This window comes from Pipistrellus kuhlii, unplaced genomic scaffold (assembly GCF_014108245.1).
Source record: "Pipistrellus kuhlii isolate mPipKuh1 unplaced genomic scaffold, mPipKuh1.p scaffold_m20_p_2, whole genome shotgun sequence".
In the NCBI taxonomy this organism is placed as follows: Eukaryota; Metazoa; Chordata; class Mammalia; order Chiroptera; family Vespertilionidae; genus Pipistrellus; species Pipistrellus kuhlii.
The window spans coordinates 168,935,922-168,954,064 of NW_023425515.1; the positions used below are offsets into that span (position 1 = coordinate 168,935,922).

An 18,143-nucleotide genomic window follows, 5' to 3' on the forward strand; every position below is an offset into this window, starting at 1 on the left:
TAGAGTTTTAAAACATTCTTTATAACCCTACCTGGGTTGGCTAAGGTGATAGAGTGTCGGCCTGCAGACTGAAGGGTCCCAGGTTTGATTCCGGTCAAGGCCATGTACCTGGGTTGTGGGCACATCCCCAGTAGAGGGTGTGCAGGAGGCAGCTGATCGACGTTTTTTTCTCATCGACATTTCTAGCTCTCTATCTCTCTCCTTCTTCTCTGTGAAAAATCAATAAAATATATTTTTAAATAAAAAAACAACAACATTCTTCATAGTGGAATATACATAAAGATAAACCTTTCAGTTGATTAGATTAAAATATGGCAGTCTTTTTGGATTGTCTATTTCATCCATATCCTTGTCACCATACTTATCACAACTATTTTAAAGTTTCACCTATCTGATAGACAAAAATGGCACCTAATGATAGTTTTCAATTTTTCATTTCTTTGAATGTTAGAGAGTCTGAATGCTTACCTGTATAGTTTATGGCTCTCACTCTTCTGTGACTTTCCCAATCATGGTTTTTTTGTTTTTTGTTTTTGCCTTTTTAATAAGAAATTTGTCCTTATTGGTTGAAAAATCTGTACTAATAAAAGGATAATATGTTAATTAGATCAAAAGACCTTCTGGTAGATCTTCCAGACATCCTTCTGAAAAAAGCCATGGTGGTGGGTCCTGGCAGAGGTAGTTAGGGGTGATGAGGCTGGCAGGGGCAAGTTAGTTGGGGGCGATCAGGCTGGCAGGCAGAGTGGTTAGGGGAGATCAGGCAGGCAGCAAGGATTGGGCCTAAACCGGCAGTCAGACATCCCCTGAGGGGTCCCAGATTGTAGAGGATGCAGGATGGGCTAAGGGACACATCTCTGTGCATGAATTTGTGCACCAGGCCACTATGTGGTTTATAATTAACCTGAGCAAGATCAGGTCAGATTGAGATGCTCTGGATCTTTGTCACACCATATGCAAATGACGACAGGGCAGGTGCATACCACGTGTTGGGTAGTTCAGAGGATGAGGAGACCCTCTGTCATTCTTAAGGAGGTAGAGGGGAGGGATAAGGGAGAGGAGAACAGGAAGGAGAGAAGCCAGGCCAGGTACTTGGGAGCTGCAGGCTACTACCGTGTTTCCCCGAAAATAAGACATCCTCCGAAAAGAAGACCTAGCGCATGGAAAGATAAGACATCCCCTGAAAATAAGACCTAGCACAACTTCGGGAGAAAAAATTAATATAAGTCACTGTCTTATTTTCGGGGAAACGGTATTTCTGGGCCCCATTGTGAACAGACAGGCTGAGGAAAGGTAGGCTTCTGAGGCCCTTTTATTCTGCTTCCTACAGCAACATCCAATCAGTTTCTAGTTCCATTCGACTCTCCACTGCCTCCTTCCTGGTTCTCCTGCCTCCAGCTCCACCTTCCCCACTGGCAGATCACCGGCGATTTTTCTGAAAGATGAATCTGACTCTTTTCAGCTTTCTTCCCAAATCTGCTGCACTCCCACCTCCAAATGCCTTTCAATGGCTTCTTATTGCTCTCAAGATTAAATAAAAACTCCTTTAACGATGGCTCTGGAGCCTCAGAGTGCTCCAGCCTTAAATCCCTCTCCTTTTCTTAATAGGTCACTGCAGCGTAAAGAGTCTCTTCAGAAGCCAGGCTGGCTGAGCGCTGCAGAGCAAGCTTCCCCAAGGACTGGCAGTGGGACCGGATGCCCCCTGCAGTCTGATAGAGGAAGTGTGGGCAGTGGCTCCTGCAAGGCTCAACAGGCATCCTTCTGTCACTCCCCTTTCTCCAATCCCTGACTCAGTTTTCCCCTAGGAATGAGAAGCTCTGGACCAGTCATTCTGGGGGATTTCTAATGAGAGTAGCTAAAGTGGCACTCCAAGGATGGGGATAGAACCCAGACCGTGGCCAAGACAGGATGACATATGATTGCCCCGAGTGTAAAACCCAAACTCCCGACTACCCCTGATATTTTGTTTGCTTGTTAATCTTCACCTGAGGATATTTTTTCCATTGGTTTTTCCACAGAGAGAATGGGAGGGAGGAAGGGAGGTGGAGTGGGAGGAGAGAGAGAAACATCAATATGAGAGACACATCAATTAATTGCCTCCCGCATGTGCCCCAACCAGGGCCTGGAATTGATCCTACAATTCAGGTACGTGCCCTTGATCGGGATTTGAACCTGAGACACCCTTTGTTGCGAGGACCAACACTCTAATCACTGAGCAACACTGGCCAGGACCACCCCTGATTTTAAGTCTTCCTATTTTCCTCCTCCTCACCTACCACTTGTCACACTGTCTGTTTTTATCTCTGGCCCTTCCACATATAGAGTTCCCTCCATTTTAGGTACTTTGCACTTGCTGTTCCTCCTGTCTGAAATATTTCTTCCCAAGTATTCTGTGGCTGTTTCCACCACTTAAACTCAGCTCAGATGTCAGCTCCTCTAAGAAACCTTCCCTGACCCCACCTTGTCATGCTATTCAATTTATTTTTTCATAGCTCTTATCATCATCAAACGTTATATTATCTCCCTTAGTTGTTTTTGTTCAGTGGATAGAGTGTTGGCTTGTGGACTGAAGGGTCCTAGGTTTGATGCCGGTTAAGGGCACATGCCCAGATTGTGGGCTCAATAACTAGTGGGGTGTGTGCAATAGGCAGCCTATAGGTGATTCTCTCTCATCATGGATGCTTGTCTCTCTCTTTTCTTCTCCCTTCCTCTCTGATCACTGTCTTCACAAAAATGAGTCTAGTAAGGGAGATGTATATTAAATAATTACACAATGAATTAACTATAAGTAGAGGGAACTGTTTGAGGCAGAGGTGCAGGACCCCCTACCCTGCTCTGTCCACTTCTGGTTCCAAGGAACATTCCCTTAATTCGTGGGCAATTCCTGCTATAAGACCTTGTTTTCCCTGGAAACTGTTTCAAGTTCAGAAGATTCACCAGAATTCAATCAGGCCTCAGGAAGAAGGCAAGGTTTGTACCCCCAGGCTCAGTCCTCCAAAGTTCGGGGTCTCACTAGGCTTGTGGATGCAGCTGCTGTATCCTCCAAGCCAGAACCGGCTACACTGACAGCCAACTTCTGTGGGCTGTCTGCCCCTCCAGCCCCTGCCTGGGTCTTTAGTAAACCTCGGCTTGGGGTCCGGTCTCCTTAATGCCTTTACAAGCCTCTCTTCATTCCCAGTCCTCAATGCCCCCTGTATACTCCTTGTTTGCAGGCTGATTTGCAGAAGCTGAAGTTGGAAGCTGCTTTTTGTCATCCCTTCTACTCTTCTTCCAGACATCCTGTTCTAGCAGTTTCTCTCCAGAAGTTTGCTGTCTTACAGCAGGAATTGCCTATGGGGTAAGGAATGGTCCTTGGAGCCAGAAGTGGACAGAGCAGGGTAGAGGGTCCTGTAGTAAGTTTCTTCCCTTGAGAGGTATTTCTTTCAGCTGCTCCCTGCTAGGGGCCGTGTTCTTGGTCCTCTTTGTAATCCACACAAATACAGTTAGTTCCTGGACCAGTGAAGTTTCAGGAAGTTGGGCTCCAGGAAAGCCCCATCCACAGACTCCTCCATCAATTGAGTGCAATTGAGGGCCAGACCTCACTCCATCTTGGCAGCCATGCTTTGTCTGGTTAATCTCCCCATCTCCAATGGCTTAGCAGAGCGCCCGGTACATACTCAGCACTTAATGACCGGGGGACATTAACACCGGTAACTCAAGTAAAAAAATAAAAATTAAAAATTAAATGTGCTAGGCGCGCTGTTAATGTTTTAGATGGCTTAGCGGTACTTCATTTAAGCAGGTACCATTACAATTCCCATTTTACAAACGAAGAAATGGGTTCAGAGAAATGAAGCGATTTCCAATGTCCCTAAGTTCTGGGAACTCTTTCCATGGCCCCAAATGCAACGGAAATGCAACGTAGAGAGAAAACGCCAGAAAGCAAGCAGTGCAGGAACCCCGGCGGGCGCCAAAGGCCGTGGCTGGCTTCCATGCTGCGCTGCCTAAGGGCTCCATTACGACGGAGCACAGACCGGAAGTGTTCCTGCCGGCCGCGTATGGGCTGCGCACGCCCGGAAGTAGTTTCTGTCGGCGGCTTTGCAGAGAGAGGGGAGCGGCGGCGGCGGCTGCGGGGGTCTAAGGTGCGGAGGCGCTGGGGCTTAGGAGGCAGATGGGGCCGTCAGGGAGACCCCAGCGGCGGGACGCAGACGGAACCCCGACCTGACCCGGGCCACCCCGCCCCCCACCTGGGCAGGCAGAAGTGGCTCTGCCCCCTGATCTGAGCCTGCTCCCTCCTCAGGCACTGACCCTTGACCTCGGGGCGCCCCCCCACTTGCCGGCGCGATGGCTACTGGCGCGGACGTGCGGGACATTCTAGAACTTGGGGGCCCGGAGGGGGATGCAGCCTCCGGGACCATCAGCAAGAAGGACATCATCAACCCGGACAAGGTAGCAGGGGCGCCCGGGAGCGTTGGGTAGCGGCGGGGAGGCGTCGCCACGGTAAGGAGGTGGGCGAGGTGATGGGGCGCTGCACTGCTAGCGAGATGGGAGGTATATGTGTGACATAACGGGACAGAGACTGTGTGCTGCCTTGATGGGATGGGACGAAGGAGGTGGGACACCTGTGGGAAATGGGGACTAAGAGGGTGTGACACTTGGAAGAGATGAGAGGACCAAGCGAGGGTGACACTTGCAAAAACCGGGGTGGAGGCACCAACTTAGTGTGACATCCTGAGATGGTGTGAAAGTCTTTTCTACTCTGACAGGTTGGAACTCTACCCAGGTGAGGAGGTGAGGCTGGGGAGGGGAGTGACCTGCTTACACCGGGGTGCACTTGTCGGTGGGCTCCTGTGCCTCCATGCGCTGTCATAGTGTGTGTGCCATTGTGCGTGCTGCTTTGTTCAGGGACTGAGCTGGGATAAAGAATTTTGAGGAAAAGGAGTCTAGGCTGTGATTCCTCTCCTGTGGTTTCCCTTCTCAGAAAAAGTCTAAGAAGTCCTCAGAGACACTGACTTTCAAGAGGCCGGAGGGCATGCACCGGGAGGTCTATGCACTGCTTTACTCGGACAAGAAGCAAGTATTAGAACCCCAAGCCCCCCGGCCCTGGTCGCGGCCCCCCTGCGTGCCCCTGTTAGTTCTCTGCCATTCCTTCTGTATCTCTGCCAGCCAGGGCTCTGCTCACTTAGAGGCGGGAGGAGCTCAGGTCTCTCTCTCTCTGGGACCTGCCTTCCTAGGTGGACCGAAGGCTCTCTCCACACCTCAGAGCCTGACCTCCCGCCTCCCTACCCCTTGCTGTCAGGGATGCACCCCCACTGCTACCCAGTGACACTGGTCAAGGCTACCGCACAGTGAAGGCCAAGCTGGGCTCCAAGAAGGTGCGGCCCTGGAAGTGGATGCCATTCACTAACCCGGCCCGCAAGGATGGAGCTATGTTCTTCCACTGGCGACGAGCCGCTGAGGAGGGCAAAGACTACCCCTTCGCCAGGTTCAATAAGGTGAGCCACCGCCATCTGGACACGGGCCACAGCCGTCCACACACCGTGAGCCACTGTATGGTTTCAGCAATGCTTACCCACTCAGTCCTGAGGCGAATACCTGCGGGGTGGGACTCTGGGTCTTGTCTGCCATGGAATCCTGTCCTTCCCTGGACCTGCTCTGGTCTTTGGTGACTTCACTTGACCCTTCAAGTGTTGCTATTCCTTAGCGCTGTGTCCTAGGTATTTTGCTCTTCTATACTTTTCCCTATTTGTGTCTCGTTTGTCCTGTGGCTTGAGTTACCCTCTGTATGCCACTGACCCCAACTTAGTGTCTCCAGTCCAAGTCAACAGCACCTGCATATCCCATCTTTTACTTAACACCTCTCCCTGAAGTGCTTCAGTTCAAGTAAGTGCTCTCTCTTCCCTACCCCCAAATCTGTTCCCCATATCAGTGAATGGTGCCACTACCCATGCAATTGCCCAAACCAGAAACTTGGGAATCATTCTTGACTTAGTTTCTTCCTTAGCTTTCACATTATTATTATTATTATTTTTATATTTTTGATTGATTTTACAGAAAGGAAGGGAGAGGGACATCAAAGAGTTAGAAACATCAATGAGAGAAAAAACATCAATCAGCTGCCTCCTGCACATCTACTGGGGATGTGCCTGCAACCAAGGTACATGCCCTGGACTGGAATTGAACCTGGGACATTTCAGTCCGCAGGCTGACGCTCTATCCACTGAGCCAAACCAGTTAGGGTTCTCACATTATTTTAATCAACAACAGGACAAAGAAGGTAAGGGAAGACAGATCGGAAACATATCAGCAAGTAAATGGGATTCTTTCAGAGAAGAGTCATCAACAAAATGAAACGGGTACTAATGGGATATGAAATGAGATAGAGTAAATTTTTAAGTGTAGGGATGACCTCATTAGAAAGGGTGGCCAGAGCGGGCCTCTCTGAGAAGGTGGCATTTGAGTTAGAACTGAGTGATACTCATTCAGTCTTACTGATTCTGTTTCCATAATACATCACGTCTTCCTGTTTTTAATCCTCTATGTCAGCACCCTAGTCCAACCTGAATTACCTCTGGTTTAGATTATTAAGGCTCAGATGAGCAGGCCTTACCCAGACTCAGTCAGCCAGAGAGAGGCAGGGCTGGGTGAGGGTTTTCTAGGCCCCTGTTGAAGCCACTGTACAATATGACCTTGCATTCCTTGCAGCCTGGAACAGCCTAGGCTTTGAGCCTGAAAGCATTAGGGGCTTAAACCCAGGACTCCCAAGTCCTGATTTCTTTCCCCTCAGACTGATCTATCCCACTGCACCAGATACTTCCCTGTGATGGCTTCTCAGTCGCAGCACATCCAGGTGTGACCCATCATTCTCCCCTGTGCCCCAAACCTGGTTTCTTCTATCTTTCTGCCATCTTGGGCCCCTCAGGTCCAGTGGAGGGAGAGGGTGGAGATGTAAGATCCAGAAGGGACAATCAAGAAGTGATGCACTGAGGCAATGGGAGGAAAGGCTGGATGAGACAATTTGAAGTGAAGACAAAAGAATATTCATGCTGCATTTAATAAATACCACTCCATGCCACGCCAGGCCCTAGGCATTGGGGACACAAAAATGAATCACAGTATCTACCCTCTAGAAACTGTACGTATTGTTAGGGAGGGGTTGGGAGAGGAATCAGTTATGATTTGGTAGGATACATACTATGGTGGGAGGCTCTGAAGGTCATGGAAGCTTCCTGAAGTTAGAGCTTGGGTCTTTTTTTTTTTTTTTTTTTTTTTAATATATTTTATTGATTTTGTACAGAGAGGAAGGGAGAGAGATAGAGAGTTAGAAACATCGATGAGAGAGAGTCATCGATCAGCTGCCTCTTGCACACCCCCTACTGGGGATATGCCCTCAACCAAGGTACATGCCCTTGACCGGAATCGAACCCGAGACCCTTCATTCCCCAAGCCGACGTAGAGCTTGGGTCTTGAAAGATGTCACTGGATGATATTAAGAAAGTAGTGCAGTGATTTTTTTCAGGCAGAGGAAAAGGCACACATTTAAAAGCAGTCACGCCCTAGCTCGTTTCACTCAGTGAATAGAGCATTGGCTTGCAGACCAAAGGGTCCCAGGTTGCAGACTCCTCCCCAACCCGGGCCCTGGTCGGGACTCATGCAGGAGGCAACCAATGAGTGTGTTTCTCTCACATCGATGTTTCTGTCCTTCCCTCTCTCTTCCACTCTCCCTAAAAATCAATGGAGAAATATCCTCGGGTGAGGATTAACAACAACAAAAAGGAGTCACATGTATGGCATGCTGTGGGCATTTCCCTGTGGGTGAAGCCTAAAGCCCAAGGTAGAACATGGTGGGAGATGAAGGGCCAGGCTCAGGAATTTGGGCTTTGCCCTGATGTCTGCGGATAGCCAGACAGATTTTAAATTTCAGTTTTAGAAAAACCATGATGACCACAGGTGGCGAATGAAGTCAGAGGTAAAGGACCAAATGATCTTCCCTTCAATACTACTGGCTCCTGGAGTCCTGCTTACCGCCCTGCTTACTACTAGTCCATGGCTCACTGCTGCCCTCTTGCTCAAGCCAGAAACAGGAGTCACCAGTGACAGCACGTCTCTCCCCGCTGCATGTCCAGTTGCCAAGTCCTCTGGTTTTTAAAGCCTCAAGTCTGTGTCCTTTTTTCTACCTTCCACTTATGCTGATTTAGTTCAGGCCTTACTTACCTGCATTCTCTCTAAAACCTGCCAGCTAGTCTCCCAGGCTCTCCTTTCACCCCATCTGTCCTCACTGCTGCCAGGGTGCTCTTTGCAAGAGAATCATGACCACTTCACTCTTTAAAACTAGCCTGTTGGCTCACGCACACAGGCCTGCAGCAGTTGGTCTCTGCTGACTTTCCATGCCTTTCCCTGTGTTGCCCTTGTGTCCCTAACTGCCACGCTCACACACACGAGGCTGTTTCTCATCGTGTTTGTGTTGCTCCCTCTGCCTCGGATTTTCTCCACCGTCTTCCCTCACCAGTTCACTTCTGCTTGCCCTTCAGACTGAACCAGGCCTCACTTACCTCCACCCTGACCACCGTTCCCAGGCTGGATCAGGTGTCACTTGCTACCCCGAGGCATACCTTTGTCATCAGACAACTGTTGTTTCTTCAGCTGGACTGTCATCCCTGCCCCAGCAGAGGTCTAGCAGGCCCATGATGAATGTTTGTTGAATGAATGAATGGCTCCCTCACTTGGCTGTGAACTCCTTGAGAGCAGGACTGGCTACACAGTTTCCAAGTGCTGTATTAAAATAAATGGCATTCAAATGCACAGGAGGGATACTTAACCAAACCTGGGAAACCGAGACTTCCCAGAGGAGAGGAAGTTATTTAGGAAGAAGGAATGGGGAGATTGAAGACATTTCAGGCAAGAACAACAGAAGCTGAGGGAGACATCACTGATGGTCATTTGGTTGGAACTTGAGGTCCAGGAGGGACAATGGCTGCAGAGAGAGGGCTTTCACCCCTGGCTTCACTGGTTGACCCAGTAAATATTCATTCACACCTATAGGGTGCCTGGCCCTGGGCTTAACCCCAAAGGTAGGAAATGAACCAGACAACCCTTACTATTGAGTTTAGGGTACCTCTGGGCTAGTGGAAGCCTTTGAGGGGCTTAAAAATGGATGGGTGACCTGCTCAGATGTATATTCTAGAACAGTGCTTCTTAAGTTATCCATGGTAAAGGATATTTAAAAATAGATAGACAAAATACAAGTCCGCCTTCCTCTCTGTCAGATTCAGCTGTGCGTGACTACTGTAAAATTGTTACAAAGGCTTCTAAGTGCCTACTCTCAATTTTCTTACTTACCATACATCAGGGATAACAGTGTGCAGGCAGCACTGGCCTGTAGCTGTCCTTTGAGTAGCACTGTTTAGAGATCTATCTTAGCTACAGATGGCGAATTGCTTGGGGGAGGACTGAATGGAGCAGGGACCAGGGGAGGGCTGTTTCTCTGATCCAGGAAAACGGTAGTGGTAATCTTGATTGGGATGTCACAGTGGTAGAGTTTCCAGAGGTAAAAGCCACAGATTTGTGTGTGGGGTGAGGGGTGTTAAGGGTAAAGGTCGGAATTAAGATGCCTCCTCGGTTTCTGGCTTGGGCTGATGGTGATTGTGACTGAGATCTGGACAGGAGGAGATGTAACTTTGAGGGAGGGTGCCGGGCTCAGTACTGAACATATTTTTATTTTTTTTAATTGAGGTGTAATTGATATATAGCATTAGTTTAAGTACAACATAATGATTCAATATTTGTATATACTGCAAAATGATTACCACAATGAGTCTTATTAACATTGGTCACTTGAACATCTTAAGTTGTATGTGAACCACAGATGTTCAAGAGGCAGCTGGAATTAGGGTCTTGAGAGCAGGTTCAGAGCCCTGTGATTTTTGATAAACTTCGCTGGTCCAATCTGGCATTGACTTTTTCTCCGGGTCCCTGACTGGCAGACTCAGCTGGTGTGTTGCTCATCCCTGAGGGAGGTCTAGGGGACGCACAGGCTGGGGTGCATATGTTGGAAGTAGGATTCAGGTGCCTTTTCTATAGAGCTGTGGGAGCTGCACGTCTCACTGCCACCACTGGGTGGCAGGCGTGCTTCAGACAAGTGTCCATGGGCTAGAGGAGTGGGCCTTGTTCCAGATTTAGCCACCTGCCCCCTCCATATTTGACCTTTGGCTTCCACTGAAGTGCTTGTCTTGTGGGCCTGTCACCTTAACCAAGTGGGCAGGAGCATGTGTGCGGTTACTGGGGCTGTGGAGCCGAAGGCACGGTGAAATGACTCCTGGAGTGGACACAGAGGCAGATGCCCAGCCTCTGATCAAGCAGTTTCTTTCCTCCCTCTGGAAGCCATCTCCAGGCTGCCCGGGCAAGGCCCAGGCAGAGGATTTGCTTTTGTCTAGCCCGGGGATTGGCAATAAACAGAAGGGCTATGGTCAAAGCAGGCTAGCGCCCACTGGACATGACACCACGTGGGCATGCCCCAACTCTGCCCCTCTGTGCCCTTAGACGGTGCAGGTGCCCGTGTATTCAGAGCAGGAGTACCAGCTCTATCTTCATGACGACGCTTGGACTAAGGCAGAAACCGATCACCTCTTCGATCTCAGCCGCCGCTTTGATCTTCGTTTTGTAGTTATCCACGACCGGTATGACCACCAGCAGTTCAAGGTGAGCAGGTGCTCGTTTGCATGTGTGCCTAACCCCAGGCCTAGCAGGCCCACTGCTCTCATCCGCCCCTTCCACATGCCTCTGAGTGTCCCCCGCCCCAGCCCACCCCCCGTGTCTTCTCCTCAGAAGCGTTCCGTGGAGGACTTGAAGGAACGGTACTACCACATCTGCGCTAAGCTTGCCAATGTGCGGGCTGTGCCAGGCACAGACCTTAAGATACCAGTATTCGATGCTGGGCATGAGCGACGGCGGAAGGAACAGCTGGAGCGCCTCTATAACCGGACCCCAGAGCAGGTCAGCCCTGAGCCCCCAAACTCCTCCATGCCCCCAAATCCATTGTCTCCATCCTCGATACCCTCAACTCTCTTGCCCCAAGTCCCCCTACCTCCCACTGGCTGGTACCTGTGTGCGCCCCCCTCCCAGCCCTACCCCCGCACTAGCCACCCTCCCTGCTCTGATAGTCCTTCACCTCACCGATGATCTTTTCTCAGATTCCCTAGCACCCCTTCCTCTCCGTCTACCCTCCCTCCCCAAGGACCTGCACACGGGTCTTAGCGTCTCTCTCCCAGGTGGCGGAGGAGGAGTACCTGCTACAGGAGCTGCGCAAGATCGAGGCCCGGAAGAAGGAGCGGGAGAAGCGCAGCCAGGACCTGCAGAAGCTGATCACGGCGGCAGACACCACTGCAGAGCAGCGGCGCACCGAACGCAAGGCCCCCAAGAAGAAGCTGCCCCAGAAAAAGGAGGCCGAGAAGCCGGTGTGGAGACTAAAGCAGCCCAGCCCAGGGTGGAGGGGCCGCTGGCACAGGGGATAGGGGAAGGCTCAGAGCACCCGGAGCCGGCGGGGGGCTGGGACTCACACTAGGTCCAATTCCTGTGACACTTCCCAACGCCTTCTCCCCCAGGCTGTTCCTGAGACTGCGGGCATCAAGTTCCCAGACTTCAAGTCTGCAGGCGTCACGCTGAGGAGCCAGCGGGTACGTGTGTCACTTCCTTCAATGTGTCTGGGCCCTGGGCTGGAGCGGGAGGGGGTGCCATGTGCTGCAGGTAGAGGTGGCCTCGGGGACGAGGCCAGGCTGTGGTCATAACTTCCGCTTGCTGGCTATTTCCTTTTCTGCCCCAGAGCTGCCGCCAGGGGTTAGCTTCTCTTCCACTCCCCACTGCCTTAGTCCCCTTCACTCTAAGGTGCTTGTGGGGGCGAGGGCTGAGCTGCTGGGTCATTGCAGATGAAGCTGCCCAGCTCTGTGGGACAGAAGAAGATCAAGGCCTTGGAGCAGATGCTGCTGGAGCTGGGTGTGGGTGAGTATGGAGGCCGCGGATAAAGGCAGGGCGGGTGGTCCCTGTCGCCAGCCTTCCAGCACGGCCCTGCGCCTCCCACCCTCCACCCGCAGAACTGAGCCCCACGCCCACGGAGGAGTTGGTGCACATGTTCAACGAGCTGCGGAGTGACCTGGTGCTGCTCTACGAGCTCAAGCAGGCCTGTGCCAACTGCGAGTACGAGCTTCAGATGCTGCGGCACCGGCACGAGGCGCTGGCGCGGGCCGGCGTGCTGGGGGCCCCTGCCACACCGGCATCGGGCCCGGCCCCGGCCTCTGCCGAGTCGGCGGCACCCGAGTCTGGTCTTGCCCCCGATCTCACCAAGGACACCATCATCGATGTGGTGGGTGCACCTCTCACGCCCAATTCGGTAAGAGCCCGGACAAGCCGAGGAGTGTGAACTGGCCCAGCATGTGAGCATGCTCACGTGCGCACAGGCTTGCTCCCTCTGGTGCCTGCAATGGGAACTGCCACTCGGGGGTGGAGACTGAGGGCAGGACGGGGTGGATGGCCAGTGTGAGACACATGCACCAAGCCTGAACCAGGCCCCAGGGGCTGGCCACTGATCTCGTCGTCTTCTCTGTATCCTCAGAGGAAGCGACGGGAATCGGCCTCCAGCTCCTCTTCTGTGAAGAAAGCCAAGAAGCCATGAGGGCCACGCCGGGTGTGAACGCTGCTGCTGTGTAAATAGAGTTGCTGAGTGGACTGGGCTGCCTCCGTTTCTTTCCCACCATTTCTGCCGCCCCTGGCTGGGAGGGTGGCCAGGAGGGAATCACCACACCCACTTTATGGGTGGCATTGGGGCCTGCTCGCATGGAGGTCCTCTAATCATTAAGCACTGCCCATGTTGCCCAAACACCTGTGCCTAGGAACACCTGTGGTTCCACACTCACGGTGGCTCACATGCAGCCATGGCCTCAGATTCCAGCAGCTTCAGGCAGCCTCATGCTCAGGGGCTGTGGCCCTGTACATGTTCACCGGGGGTGGGGGGGGGGGGCAGGGGGAGAAGGGCTCAGAGGCACGTCAGTGACAGCTAGCTGCACCGGTGGCCTTGAGCACAGAGCAGCCTGGAACACACTAGCTCCTACCCTTCCTGACAGCATCAGGCACAGCATATCTGGTCCACACGTTACCCAGGGCCTTATTTCCCCGACTTTATTCAGTGGCACGTTCACAGCGGGGATGGGGTGGACACGAGATCTGTCCTGGAGCCCTGGGGGCACCACACACCATGCACTACAGATGGGAGGGGGCACAGGGGGCTTGGTGGCCCCAGCAGAAGCCTGTGTACCAGGGAGAGGCAGTACGTGCCTGGGTCCCCTAGCCCAGGCCCATAATGGGAGGGGCTAATACTGGGCTGAGGTTGAGGGATGGGGATGGGGGGCCACAAAGTATCTGCTCCGGAGGGACCAAGTGGCCACGCCCTTACCCAGGGCACAGGCCCGCAGGGCAGGCTGGGGACACTCGATGCAGAGCTGTGCCACTCTCCCTTTTTCCCTCTGGCGAGGGAGAGGAGGATTCTGGGTTGGGCCAAGCAGCTACCCTGTACTGCCCCATCCCGTTCTCGGCCAATCAGAACGGCTTCGAGGTCTGCTTGAAGATGAAGCCTCGATATGCAAGTGTCTTCATGATGTTGGCAATGTTCTTGCAGTCATCTGAAAGGGAAAGGAAAGACGCTCAGATGGACCCCAGATCCCCCTCCCACACCCCCAGGTGCTCTTACGTGGGTGGGAAGCAGGGTCAGATTCGGAGCCAGACTTTAAACTAGGGGTCCCACTCCCTGTGGCAGCACCTCCAGCGTTAGGTTGGGCTGGATGATGCTGGCCGGGCAGGAAGCCTGGTCTCAATGTTTCTCGGTCCCATAATTCATGCTGGAAATTGGCCGGCGTGTCCCGCCCCGGCCCCAGTGGTGATGTATGGGCGCCGTCGCAGTAAGAAAAAGGCAGAGTAAATGTGTAATTTCTCCCTTGACGGCCCCCGGCCGCTGGGCGATCCTTCTTGTTGCCGCCGCGTGGGGACGGCCTGTCCGCCACACTCCGTCTTCCCGCCACCCGCCTTGATGTCTCCATTTCATTACTGTGCGGCCATTCATCACGCCCACGGCCAGGGTGACTTTGCCGCCACTTGCGTGTGTGTGAGACATGGCCCAGGCCATAATCACTGGTGACAAGGCACAAGCCTCGGCACTTCTGGGCCAGGGCCCTGGGAGACACCTGCCCTGGGCCCCAGGCTCATGTACTCGAACAGCAACCTGCCTGGAACTGCTCCTGTGCAGGCCTGACCAGCGGAGAGGGTGCAGGCTTTTGGTTCCCTAACGCCCTGCCCCTTAACCTTCCATTGGACACACCTGAGCCCAAGCCCTGCCTCTCCTACCCCACAGGCTCAGAGCTGGTGCCGGCAGGACTTTAGTCCTGTCTGGTGTGGCTCAGGTTAAATGTGTCTGTGTCTGCCACCCTGTCAGGCAATCTCACCAGTTTCGTTCCCCATACTCCAAGGGTCCCAGAATCCTGGTGGTCACAGGAACACATATTCTGGGGCTTTAGTATCATGGACATGGGTCAGGGTGTGTTCTGTCATCACCAGCAGGAGGTACAACTTCCCAGAGCTTGTCCCACTACTATAGTGACTAGAGAAAGCCCAGGACAGAAATGGCGGAGGGCCTGGGTTTCCTTTCCCACTGCCCAGAGCAGCCACCAACTCCTGATCCCTTCGCCAGACTCTCTTCCCACCCCTCCCGCCTCCCACAGACGCTCCAGCCCATAATCAGGGCCTCAGCTGCCACCAGCCCTGATGGGATCGATGGTTGTGATGGCAGAGGTATTGCACATTGATGTCATAATCAGGTATGGGAGGTGGTAAGGTCAAGGTGGGGTCAGGAGGCTCCACTGCTGCCAAGGACCAACCCCTTCTACTGAGTCTCAACCTGCCCTTGCCGGGACCTTAGACTAGGAGAGGGGACCCACCAGAGCTAAAAAGGCAGTAAGAAGTCTCTGGTCAGGCCTGGGCCAGTATCAGCCAGTCACCAGCTCTGCAGCCTCTGCTTAGGCCAGACTGGGCCCTGCCTTGCATGAATGTATCGATGGCAGATGTGAGCATGGAGAGGTGTGACCCAGGACCTAGTCACAGGGATACCTTGTTCCTCCAGAGACTCGAGAAGCTACAAGGACTGGTCTGAGGCAGAAGAGGGAAGACGGATGGGCGGGTAGTGGCGGCCATGGCAACTCCAGACGTGACCCATCCCCATGGTTTATGGGCCGGACACACACCCTGCTCATCAGAGGCCCTGTCATTTGTCTCCCTTAGTGTGTATGCCTGTGCGGCGGGGGTGGAGAGTGGAGGGAGGGGTTGTGACAGGAGGAGGTAGGCAGTTGAAAGGCAGAGGAATGGGGCAGGAAGGGCCATGTGGGGGTGGGATTGGGGCAGGAGGGACCCTGGGAGGGGGGAGGGTTTATGACAGGGCCTAGGGCTGTGATAACGCCATCAGAGGGACTCTGATAGGGCGATTTTCTTCCTAAGTCTGGTCTTGTCCGGCACCTCCAATCCTTCCTGTACTCTGGGGACCATAGCCGCTCTGCATATTAAGAATAAGTCCCCTCGTTATCTGCAATTACCGAGCGGCCACACACCTCATTTCTTCCAGCAGAAAAGAAAATTAGTTTTCTATTGACTTCATTTGGCTCCTCCCTCAGTGCTGGACAAATCACTCCATCTGCCTCCTCGGGCCCAAGTGGAAGTGCCAGCCCCTGCCCCCAGGCGACCGGCCATCCAGAGGGCAAGCACTGACCTCCCACCTGTGCCCGGCCCTGAGCTGGGAGAAGCCCATGTGCCCCAGCAGCTGTCCTTGACCTCTTCAGACAAGGATGCTAAAGACAAGGGAGACGAGGATTCATCCACACGAGGAACGTCAGCTCCCCGAGGATCACCGTCTGCGGCCTGGACCTCTCTCCTGAGCTCAGATAACAGACCCAAGTGCTCTGGAGCATCTCTTTCTAGATCTCCATACAAACTCCAAACGTCCAGTAATAAACTGGTTTTCCTCCACAAGCCTCTTCACCCCCCCGTGTTCTCCATCCCTGGGAAAGGACCCCCAAACGCCCAAACAAGAAACCCGAGTCAGGCCCGACACCTGCCCTTCTCCCTCACTCCCCAAATCTGCCCTTCTCCCTCACTCCCCAAATCTAATCAAGTGCGAACTGTAGACTCTCATTTTCTGTCTAATCACCTACTTCCTGTCATTCTGGCAGCCACTGCCTTGGCCAGCACATCATTTCTTGCTTCTACAGCAATAACTTGTCCTCTTTCCCCCTCAAATTCATTCTCCTGTTGCCAAAGTGATCTTTCTTACACAAACCTGGTCACCTCCTTTCCTCTTTGAAGTCCTAACCTCTATCTTCCCATGTCAAGGAACCACTTATTGTTTTCTGAAAATGACAAAGTGGGTTCTGGAGTTAGACAGACTTGTTTGAAGTCTGAACTGTGCCCACTGGGCCTCGGGTCCTCCACAAGGTGACAATGGACGCGCCTTCGGGATTAGGAGGAGTAACAGGTGATGTGCCTCGGGTCTCTGTACATGCCTTCTGTTTGGAATGCCTCTTCTTGAAGGGAAGACATGCTAGCTTCCACCCAATGGTGAGGAAGTGTATAATGCACAATCCATGGCATGCATGGCACAGCTGGCACACTTGATGAAACCAACCATCATTCACTCCCCCACTTGGACTGACTACTGGCCCTGTTTTCTGGGGATTGTCGAGTCCTGTTGCAACTGGTCTACGACATGAAGAGGAACCCAGATGGGGAGCCACTTGCTTCAGTTCACCCAAAAGTCAGTGGCATAGCACTTACGGGCTTCCAACACAGGCTTCTTCTCCCGCCCTGGAAGCCTGCATAAAAGCCCATGCAACCTACTTCCTGATCAGTTTAAACAATCAATGGCACGGCTAGAAAACGAGGGAACTGGGCAGAAGCACAGAAACAGATCTGGGTCTTTTAACAGATCAGAGAGAAGGCAGCAGGGAGAGTCCTCTGTTTGAAGCGCTGGGCCACCTGGGGCAGCAGCCCATCGTCTGGCACCTCTCACTGAGCTAATGAGGTGAGCCTGAAGCTGTCATGGGGTGGGGACATGAGGAGCTGGGTCACAGCCTGTGCTCACACTGAAGGCCTCCAGAAACAGGTCTTCATCACCTCCAAATTCTAGAAGACTAACCTGTTTTATGTTCTTGCAGGGTCATCAACTTGTGAAAAAAACGACCCTCTTCTTTCTATGGGCATTAACATTCTTAATGTTGAAAATATTTTTATATTGCCAAGACCACAATGGGAGGGGTGCGGCGGCATCAGTCCCCCGGACAGGTGCGTAGAGTAGCACCTAACAAAGGATAAACTTGCTGGCTGGCCAAGGAGAGCCCTGCATCTGCTAGGGGAGGGTAGCTCAGACCATCAGAACACCCGGTGAGAGCTCACCGGGCACGGCCGCCTGAGGCTGACACGGTTAGCTGCACTTGTTTGGGAATTGGACATCAGAGGACAGGAAGCAGGACCTGGGCCAGGCTACCCCGAGGAGGGAAGGGGGCCAGGAATGTCTTGGAGGTCACTCATTTGTGTGCTCATTAATTCAGCAAACACACTGACACCTCGTGTGTGCTGGGCACACACCGGCCATGGTGGTCCCAGGGCTGCACAGACTGTAGCTTCCTTGAAGAGCTCAGAGACAGACCTGTAGGTGGTGCAGTTTGAACAGTGCTATGAGAAGGAGGCACAGAAAAGGCACCTCATTCAGTCCGAGGACCAGAAAAGGGATCCGGGGAGGACGAAGTTAAGCAGAGGTCTGAAGGGCGTAGGGGAGGGGCTGGCCAGAATGTTGGGGCTGAAGGTGGGGAGGTGTCCTTGCACAGTGAGCGGCACAGGCACATTCTGGAGGGGAAATGTGAAGTTGAGCAAGCGGTGGTGGTGGGTGATGAAGACTAAGAGGCAGGGGAGTGGCAGGAGATGAAGCTGGTGAGGCAGCAGGGACTGGCTAGCGAAAACAGATATGGTCCCAAATGACAAGCTAAGAAACAAGGTCTTATTATTCTGGGAATGACTGGGAGGCACCAACATGTTTAAGGAGAAGCAGACAGGACCAAATCCATGTTTCAGAATGATTATTTGAGGAG

General features: G+C 52.8%; 2 protein-coding genes across 16 annotated transcripts in view; one reads left to right on the forward strand and one right to left on the reverse strand.

The window, feature by feature from the left end:
* Positions 1-4,277: 4,277 nt before the first annotated feature.
* On the forward strand, positions 4,278-12,693 carry DMAP1 (DNA methyltransferase 1 associated protein 1). 2 transcript variants are annotated; one of them, XM_036444414.2, is made up of 10 exons: positions 4,278-4,425; positions 4,958-5,049; positions 5,276-5,471; positions 10,516-10,674; positions 10,801-10,968; positions 11,244-11,429; positions 11,577-11,648; positions 11,898-11,970; positions 12,063-12,358; positions 12,581-12,693. In XM_036444414.2, exons 1-10 carry the CDS (start codon positions 4,321-4,323, stop codon positions 12,638-12,640), a joined length of 1,407 nt encoding a protein of 468 aa, XP_036300307.1. In that variant the 5' UTR covers positions 4,278-4,320; the 3' UTR covers positions 12,641-12,693. The 2 variants fall into 2 exon arrangements, with proteins under 2 accessions (XP_036300307.1, XP_045440702.1); XM_045584746.1 differs by lacking the exon at positions 4,958-5,049 and having other exon boundaries at positions 4,288-4,425.
* A 435-nt stretch (positions 12,694-13,128) lies between these two features.
* ERI3 (ERI1 exoribonuclease family member 3) overlaps positions 13,129-18,143 on the reverse strand; it is a 126,363-nt gene continuing 121,348 nt past the window's right edge. For 13 of the 14 annotated variants that reach the window (XM_036444430.2, XM_036444434.2, XM_036444433.2 and 10 more), the window contains one exon: positions 13,129-13,643. In XM_036444430.2, coding sequence (XP_036300323.1) covers positions 13,561-13,643 — 83 coding nt within the window. In that variant the 3' untranslated portion in view covers positions 13,129-13,560. The remainder of the gene's footprint in view (positions 13,644-18,143) is intronic. The other variant, XR_006742204.1, reaches the window with a different exon arrangement.

Excerpts from the sequence above, each read along its gene's own strand:
- DMAP1 (XM_036444414.2), top strand. The coding sequence starts at position 4,321 with ATGGCTACTGGCGCGGACGTGCGGGACATTCTAGAACTTGGGGGCCCG. Across the intron at positions 10,675-10,800 it reads ATGACCACCAGCAGTTCAAG|AAGCGTTCCGTGGAGGACTT; the intron begins GTGAGCAGGTGC and ends TCTTCTCCTCAG. Across the intron at positions 11,971-12,062 it reads GCTGCTGGAGCTGGGTGTGG|AACTGAGCCCCACGCCCACG; the intron begins GTGAGTATGGAG and ends CTCCACCCGCAG.